This window comes from Camelus dromedarius, chromosome 31, assembly GCF_036321535.1.
Source record: "Camelus dromedarius isolate mCamDro1 chromosome 31, mCamDro1.pat, whole genome shotgun sequence".
Lineage (NCBI taxonomy): Eukaryota > Metazoa > Chordata > Mammalia > Artiodactyla > Camelidae > Camelus > Camelus dromedarius.
This window is the reverse complement of record NC_087466.1, coordinates 17,826,053-17,835,225: the sequence shown is the minus strand read 5'-3', so window position 1 is coordinate 17,835,225 and position 9,173 is coordinate 17,826,053. Positions and strand designations below refer to the sequence as shown.

The window sequence follows — 9,173 nt, the reverse complement described above, 5'->3', positions numbered from 1 at the left end:
CTGGCGGGGAGAAGTGCCGAGCTGAAGGGAGGGCACAGTGTGTGAACAGACAGCATCGCCCAGCGTCTTCTTACCTTCTCAGAGCAGCTGAATTCAAGGTGTTGGATCTTGGTGGCCAGTTGTAGATTCATCTGTTTTAACCTTAATAGTTGACGTTCTGAACGTGTCTTAACCGAGATAATTATCCCTGAAAAATAACGGTGAGGGTCTCCATGATACTGGTGTCTAACTTAACCACTGGAAAACAAATCTGTATTCTTTATAAATGTACACAGTTGGGAAGCGTGGTGACAAGTAGAACAGTCCCGGCCTGAAGGCCTCAGAACGAGGAGGGGCAGAGGTGCATTTCTGAGCTCCTCACTGCCCAGTTGTGCAGTCCCTCCCTCTGGTCGCAGGGGCTGAGACGTCCTTAAAAATAATCACCGACCAGATGAGCACTGAGCTCCTCAATACGGAGTTTGTTCACAGAATCACTGCTTAGCAGCAGTTGTTCGAAAGGCAAGAAGTACAAGCCTGGAAATGCTCAAGCCTGGAGCTGGGGCTGGCACTGTCCCAACTCCCGGCCTCCAGGGCTGTGGCCATTTTAGTTGTCAGGCAATGGGGCAGGGGCGGGTCATCAGCCTCGTCTGATGGCTCCCAAGTGCCCACACCGTAGGGGGACACGGCCTCGAGGCTGTGCCACCGTGGGGCTGCTCCCTTCCCTTCCAAGTAAGAGTGACAGAGTCTGGACCCGTCACCCACACGTGCAGTGCCCACGAGGCCTGGCAGCAAGTCCCTGGTTGTCTCACTGAGTCCGGTTTGGCCTTGCGTTGCTTTTTCAGCCTCACTACTAACTTTGATAACAATGTGATAATGGGCACTAGCCATTTAGACAAAGAAACTGAACAAATCTTAGACTTCTGGTTTCACCTGCAAAAGCACATCTCACAAGTGTGATGGGAGACTACTGGGTGGTAACTGGTTCATGAGTCATTTATAATCACTGATGGTTTATCTCCCTCACATAACCTTTACACAGAGTATCTTTTTGTTAGGTTAATAAAAAACATCAATCAGCATAGGTACCTTCAATATTATCTCAAAAGCTTCCTTTATTTCCTTTGACAGAACCCAAGTAAATGTTCTTAATAGGCTTTAATCACTAGATCTGAACTGGCCGTCCCTAAAGCCATCGCAAGCCCACATGCCCACACAGAGCCACTCAGCCCCTTCACCTGCCAGGTGCCCGTGCAGCAGGTGGGGCTGCAGGGCACAGGTGGCTGTGATGGGACTCGCTGAGCCACTGAGAGAAAGAGCTGGTCAGGACAGGCCTGCCTCCTAACAACGGCACACAGCCTGTTGTGCTGGGCCCCAGGCTAGGGGTTCCCAAATCTGCTGGACACCCAGATCACCTGAGAGTGTTTCACAGACAGACACCCGGGCTGGGCGCCACCCCAGACCTCCGCAGCTGACCCTCCACTTAAAAAACATGTCAAGGGCAGTTCTGATGCAGGAGGTCCACAGACAGGCATTTGAGCCACTCTGACTAGTTGACAGGCAGCTGAACAGCTACCCAGCTGGCGGCCACTAGCTCCACGTAAAGTCACAGCACAAACAGCTTCTCTGAAACGGCGGCCCCCTGCACCAGCAGGGTGGGCGTGAGGGATTTGGACCTGAATAAGTAAGGAGGTATTTCCCCGAGAGTGTTCTCCAGACCAGAGTCTACAGCACGTTAATAGGTGTCAAATTGGTCAGTTTGGAAAACAATGAACAGTTATCAGAGCCTTCATCATGCTAACTTGTGCTGTAACCTTCTCAAAGTGGGCAGAATCTACAGTGCAGCACTTTTCAACTTCCCTGCTCTGCTCCCCTTCTGGATGGCGGCCCTCCCAGTGGGGGACGGGGTTGATTAGAACACTCCCCAGGAAACACTAAATTAGAAACAAAGGTGTTCTGGGAAGCAAGCCAGGAAGGACTGATCAGGGATTAGCCTAACCCCTTCCATAGCTATCTTTCAATAATCATGAAAATAGAGCCTAAAGGAGAGAGGTATTTCCTCTCAGAGCACATGTCCTGGTATCAGTTTGTAGCCACAGAGGTGGCAGTGGGACATGGGATCAGACCACTTCATGTTTTCTCTTGAGGGCCAGGAGGATGGGGCCGCCGTGCCCACTCCCAGGCTCCACCCACTGTCCCATCCCCTCCACAGCTCAGGAGCACAGAGGACATACCATTGACGATCCGGGCCACCCGCCACAGCCGGAGCAGAATCAGCAGCCCGAGAGCCTCAAACGCGTGTTCCTGGAACAGGAGGACGATGTCGAGGATGAAGGAAACCACCACAACGATGGCGTCCAGGATTTCAAACTTGTGGTGAAAGAACTCCAAGCGGAAGACAAATATTTTAAAGGCGATTTCCATCATAAAAAAGGTCAAGATGGCAAGGCTCATGTAATGGAACACCTGAAAGGGACAAGGAGGCACCGTGAGAGCGGACCCAGGCTGGTCGCACGGACGAGCTGGCTTTGAGTGCACCTGCCTGGTCACCATAGAGAGAATCCATTCGTTTGACCCATCCCGAATTCCTGCCAGCACCAGGCGCTGTTCTCAGGCTGGGAACACAGCTGGGAACAGCACTGACATTGCTCTCTGAAGGGCAGTGGGGCAAAGGCAGAATCAAAAACATCCAGCACACCCTTTGTCCCAGCAGTTCCACTGCTAGGAATTTATCCTACAGCTAAGCTCACACGGGCACAAAGGATATTTACTGCAGCATCATTCGCAGAACAAAAGAGTTTTCTACATTGTTTGTAGAGCAATAAAAATGTCCATTAGACTAGGGCACTTGTTAAATGCGTTACGGTACCTCCACGTGTTGCGCTGCGCAGTTCAGAAGACTAGAAATGATCACCAAGGTGGATGGTAAGTGAAGAGAGTTCCCTGATCTTGATTTAAAAATGCCGATCTTCGCTAAAGTAACCATTTCCACTTTGGGACATGGTAAGTACAAAGTAAGCTGGGACAAGATCCTGGGCTGGAAAGCAAGGAAATGCTCAAAGGCCATGGAGTCATGTCTCAAGGACAAGGCAGTCAGCTCAAAGAGGCTCCCAGCGACCAGATTTGGGACAGTTTGAATAGCAAAGAGAATGACTATGATTGTAATACTCTCAATACCAAAAAAGGAAATCCACAAGTCCACAGTGATACACACACTTGCACACACGGAACAAAAGGAACATGTTTTATAAACGAATACCGACTACTAGATGTAGAAGGAAAGAAAGAATTAGAAATCACCAGTTTGCAGCCCCCTGTGTATTCACTGACTCACACAGTGATCATTAGTGGGTGAAATGGGGGAAGAAGAAATTTGCATGATACTGAAGTGGCCCTGGGCAGATTATTTATAACTGCAAAGGGAAAAGAGCCCCTGGCCAGTTAAGAGCCCCTGGAGCAGCTCAGCATTTAGTACCTTAACCAAGTGATCCATCAGAGTATCACTAGTAGTGGGCCCCTGGCCCAGTGTGCCACCATACCAGGCCACGCACTGCCCTCTGGGTGGAGATTTGGGACAGCCTCAGGCAGTAACTGAATCAGGGAGTAAATGGTGGGCACATCGCCCAAAAGGCTCCAGCACAGGGACCACGTCAGAATGTCGACAGGAGAAACAGCTTGTCTTCCTGTTGAGATGGGAAGGTATCATTCTCCTGGGCGGACCCTCTCCCTAGAATCAGTGACACACGCCAGCTCTGCCATCTAAGACAGCTCAAGATTCAGGCCACTGAGTGACCAGAGGAGGTGTCCTGCTTGTAGTAAATGCGAGTCTATAACTGGGAAAGGAAGACGTTTGCTCCGCTCTGTGACTGAAAGCACCCAATGAAACTACTCTCAGATAAGGCCTGGTTACTCCAAGGCAGGTGCCGTCTGCCCCACTCTGCCCACCCTGAGTGCAGGTAACAAGTGAATTGTACAAAAGGGCCGCTGACACCCTACCCGGGCCGCATAGTTATTCCTGTCAGGCTGGATGATCTTCAGGTCCAGAACGAGCTCAGCGAGCACCAGGAGGGCGTCCAGAACCACCAGGCAGATGATGATAACCTGTGGACCAACAGAAGGAGCAAGAAATCATGAGACCTAAACAGGGGCCCTCGTTCCATCTTTAAGGGCTGGAAACATCCGAGTGAAACCACTGGGGAAAGATGCCAAGGATGGGAAATCACTGCCCACAGCCCAAGCGCCTAGAAAACATGATGCTGAGTGAGAGAAGCCAAGTGCAGAAGACTACGTATATGATCCCATTTATATGAAATGTCCAGAATAGGCAAATCTACAGAGACAGAAAGTAGACTAGTGTCTGTCGACAGCTGGGGCACTGGGGGTTAATAGTTTAACAGGTACTGGATCTCCTATTGCAGTGACAGAAGTGTTCTGGACTAGACAGTGGTGATGGTTCCACAACACTGTGAATGTACTAAATGCCACTGAATTATCCACCTTAAAGGATTACGGTATGTGAATCTCACCTCAATTTAAAAAAGTGAGAGACCCAAAGTCACAAAATTACAATGCCACAGTCCTAGCCCTGGCCTCTGTGACCGAACCCCTCAGGCCCTCAGGCCCTGAACTTGCCACTCCACAAGGCAGCAGCAGTTCTGAGGGGAGCCATATCACAGAGGAAAATGCTGAGAATTTGGGAGAGCTGGTTAATTCCAAATCCTCTCCTGGAAGACGGCCGTGCTGTGCAGCAGATACAGTGGCTCCGGTCCTGGGCCGGCTCCTGGCTCTCCCATTAGCCTGGACCTTGGGCCCCGCTCTCGATAGTGCCGAGCCTCGGCGTTAACTCTGAGCTTCGGTGTCCTTCCGGGGAAAACAGGGTTGGCTGCATTTTACACCCCAGAGTGACAGTGGGAGCATCGCACGAGACGACGTGTGAGGAGTGCTTAGCACAGGGCCCAGGCACAGTGAGCAGGTAATAAAAGCGAGGTCCTGACCTTCATGGTTATCCTCCCCTGGCCCAGCTACCCTGTCCAGCCGTGGTTTCCATGGAGGCCTGACTCACCCCAAGTTCTCTCCCTAGGTTGGCTGTACCATCCCATGTGAGAAGTGACAATGACAGCAGTGAACTATATATGTATCATGTCACTTTGGCCACCCTGAAACATGGGAATAGGTGGAAACTGCATCCAAGAAGGGGATTCCAGAATCTTCCTGTCTGCTGATTATATTGGCAGAGATCAAACCCCTGAACCCTTGTCCCCTGTTCCAAAGTGGCGTCCCTACTTCCACTCTGAGCCCCTCAACAAATCTGGTCGTGTCACTCCCTCCCCATCCCCACTCAGAACCTTCGATGGCTGCCCACTGCCCGCTGCCCACAGATGGACTTCCAGTGCCTCCTCTCCCTCTACTGGATACACACAAGCCACGTGGACCCTTCTCAATTCCTCCCTCCGGCCCTTTGCAAACATGGCCTCTCTGCCTGTGAAGCGCCTCCCCTCCATCCACAGAGCTGACTCCTGCCCAGCCTTCAGGTGTCAGGTCAAATGTCACCTCCCGACCCTAGATCAGGTCTCCCCCAGCCCCTGGGATCTCTCAGAGCCCCCTAACTTAGTTCCCCTGCAGAGAGCTTCTCTCCTCTTGTAACCAGCCTCTGTCTGATTTCTGGAAGGCCCGCCTCTCTGCAGAGCATCGAGTGAGGGCAGGGACGTGTCCACCATGCCTGGTGCTGCACCCCCAGCCCCTAGTAGGTGCTAAGATGGGATTGTTGAGTGAATGAATAAACAAACATCTCTACTCTGCTTTACCCCAAGCCACGTGGCCTGGTGGGCCCAGTCAGGAGGGGGGCCTCCCGAGGGCTCCCCTTGCAGCTGGAAGAAAGCTAGCTCCTTCCTTCTGCTCCTGAAATTGAGGGTTTGGGATTTCAACCTCAACAACTTAATACCACGTTTCCTCTCCTGTCAGAACCACAGAGGAAAGCTCCGAGCTGCCAGCAGTGCTGGGTTGTCTGGCCTGCTTTGTTGTCTAAGCCACATGAGAGCGCAAAAACAAAACAAAACAAAATAATTTCCTTTTTTTCTATTTTACCCTGGAACAAAGTCAGTGATGAGAGAGGCAAGGGGTGCTTCTCTGCTTCCAGAAGGGCCATCGGCTCTCGGGAGGGACCGGGTTATTGTGGCCGAGGACGACGCGTACAGCAGGGGCCCCGAGTGGCGCTGTGCAGGGCCTGGGCTGACGAGAAGCTGCGTGCTTGCTTAATCTCCCCGAGCCTCGGATCGTGCTTGCAGACACCTGCTGGCCCACCTCAGGGCCGCGAGTGGGGCTCAGACGGGGCTGGCCAGACTCAGCCTGCACCTGTCCTTCAGAGCGGGACGATGCTGGGGTGACACTGAACCCTGCAGGAAGTCCCAGTCCCTTCGCTGCTCTTTCAAACCTGCGCCTCCCCTCATGTTCCCCCCACAGCCACACCTGGAGGTTAAGCCAGGCAGATATTTTTGGCCTCACTTCACAAAATGAGAGAGTGGAGCACCCCGTCTGTGAGGCATGGGACCCTTTTAGCCAGGCCCTGAGTGTTTGCTGAATGCATGCCGGAATGTTTTATCTGCCTCCAATGCTTACCCTTTAATTTACTTTGTGTGTGTGTAAAATTGGTATGACATTTACCATTTTAACTATTCTAAAACTGGTATAAACTTCAGTGGCATTAAGCACATTCACAAAGTTGCACAACCATCACCACTACATAGTTCTAGAAAATCGTCATTACCCTACATGGAAGCTCGGTACCCATCAGGCAGTTACCCCCTTCCTCCCTCCCTCCAGCCTGTGGTAACCACCAGTCTGCTGTCTCCGTGGATTTGCGTATTCTAGACATTTCATATAATTGGATTATAAGACGGGTGGCCTTTTGTGTCTGGCTTCCTACACTCAGCATGACGTTGTCAAGGTTCATCCACCTTGTAGCCCGTGTCAGTGCTTCCTTCCTTTTCGTGGCTGAGTTTGGAGAGATCATGCTTTGTTTATCCATTCATCAGGTGATGAACCCCTGACTTTTGGATTAGCACTTATTTTACCCCTGATGACACAGGACCCGCCCGCTGTGCCCAGTGGTGTACGGCACGCGGGGGCGCGTGGCGAGTGAATGAGGTGGTGGCGGAGGTGGCCCCACCCAGCCTCGTGACTCTTGGCTGACGGCTCTGCCCCACCCCGGGCATCTCCGGCCTCTGCCCACCTACCTGAAACCTGTGGGCGCTAAAGAGCTTCCTCAAAGTGGTCCTGAAGTCTAGGCGGGGCCTGGGCGTGGGGACAGGGGTGGCGGCCGGGTCAGCAGCTCTGCCCTCCTCGCCTGCCGCCGCCGGTGCTGAAGGCGGCTGCTCCTCCTCGTCCTCCTCGTCCTCTTCATTCTCCCACTTCGTGTAGTTGATGTTCCAGGCATGGTAGTCGTCCCCGACGACGGTGAAGTGCTTCAGGAACTTGCTCATCCTCTCGGCGGGAGGCACCCTGGCCCTGCGGGTGACGGCCTGAAGGGAGGGGACAGAGAACGAGCGCTCAGGCGGGACCACTGGGATCCCACGTCACTCTGATGGGGACCGGGGCCCTCCCACCCTGGGCCACGGGGGGGAAGACAGTCCCAGCGCTCAGAGCACTGTGCAAGCAGACCGTGAGGTCACAGTGGTTTCTTGCGAGTGTATTTTTGGAATCCAGGGTCTCGGGGCTGGTGAGGCAACAGGAAACCCCAGACTCCATCAGGCCTATCACTGCGGTCTGACTGGCAGTCACCAACAAAAGAGGTACTGCAGCCCCATCGCAAAATACCCACCACAGGCCCACGTGTAAATGCCGGAAGCGAGGCTCATGGTTCAGACACATCACTACCTAAAAACCCCGAGGTGAGAGTTGGTAGGGTGGGGAGAGGGAAAAGGCAAAAGTAAAAGTACCAGGGTTTCACAGAAAAGTGAAGACCCGCCACCCCGCTTTCAAGTCACAGATCAGTCCTTGAAAGGTGAGCGCCAAGTGGATTTTTCCTACATTCTGCCGGTGCTGTTTTAAATATATTAAGGACAGTTGTTTAAAGACCAATAACTTCAAAGCAAAAAAGCTAGTAATCCATCCTGCCCACTCTTTGCTCAACTTATCCTACCAGACATCAGTTTAGAAAGTTCAATAATGAAAACTTTCAGGAATGGGGACAAGAATAGGCAGTATGATCAGTGTGACAGGAAGAGAGAGCCCAAAACAGACCCAGGTCCCTGTGGGAACCTGGATGTGATGATGATGACAGTCCAGGTCAGTGGAGAAAGGCTGGAGAGGTTAGAACATCTGGCTTTTCCAACAAGGGAAGAAGAAAAGGATTCCTATCTCATAACACACACAGAATACATTTCAGTGGTATTAACCTATATAAACATGTTTTTAAAAACTTTAAACGTCTTAGAATAAAATACAGACAAGTATTTTCATGACCTCAGAACTGGGAAAGAGTGCTTAAACAAGACACAACACATAGAAGAAATGGATAGAGTTAACTCATCAAAGCCCAAAAATTTATCTCTCACTCTGTCTCTCACACACACACACACACACACACACACACACACACACACACACACACACACAAAGTTAAGACACATCACAGACTGGGAGTAAATATTTGTGATATATTTAATAGACAAAGATTTAGTGTCTAGCACATATAAAGAAACCCTATCAGAAAAGGACAACTCCACAGAAAATTAGGTAATGAATATTAACAGGCAGGTCATATGAGAGGAAACCCAAATGGCCAAGACACTCAACTTCACTAATATTCAGGAAAATGTGAATTGAAGTAACAATCACACACCTTTTCATTCCTGAGATTGGCAATAATTTTAAAGTCTATAAAAGCAAATATTGGTGAAGATGTGAAGCAATGGGGGTCTCTTAAACCCTGAAGACAGGAATAGACACTGGCACCACCATTTGTGGTAGCACTCTGGCATTGTTTTGTCAAGTTGAAGTTGTGCATATCAATAATCTAGTAATTTCACCCTGGACAGGCCTCAAAGAGAAACTCTCTGCATGTGCTCAAATCAGTGGCACGTTTAAGAATGTTTACTGCAAATGTTCACCTAAAAGGTAGGAGAGAGAGGAATGAATTTTCTCTATTTGTGTGATGGAATACTATACAGCAGGTAAAACAAATTAACTAAGTCTCTATA

At 50.8% G+C, this 9,173-nt stretch overlaps 1 protein-coding gene across 7 annotated transcripts in view; it reads right to left on the bottom strand.

The window, feature by feature from the left end:
• HVCN1 (hydrogen voltage gated channel 1) overlaps positions 1-9,173 on the bottom strand; it is a 34,720-nt gene that overhangs the window by 2,162 nt on the left and 23,385 nt on the right. For all 7 annotated transcript variants that reach the window (XM_010995859.3, XM_010995858.3, XM_031442691.2 and 4 more), the window contains 4 exons: positions 7,209-7,493; positions 3,973-4,077; positions 2,211-2,442; positions 75-187 (listed from right to left, as the gene is read on the bottom strand). In XM_010995859.3, coding sequence (XP_010994161.1) covers positions 75-187; positions 2,211-2,442; positions 3,973-4,077; positions 7,209-7,493 — 735 coding nt within the window. The remainder of the gene's footprint in view (positions 1-74; positions 188-2,210; positions 2,443-3,972; positions 4,078-7,208; positions 7,494-9,173) is intronic.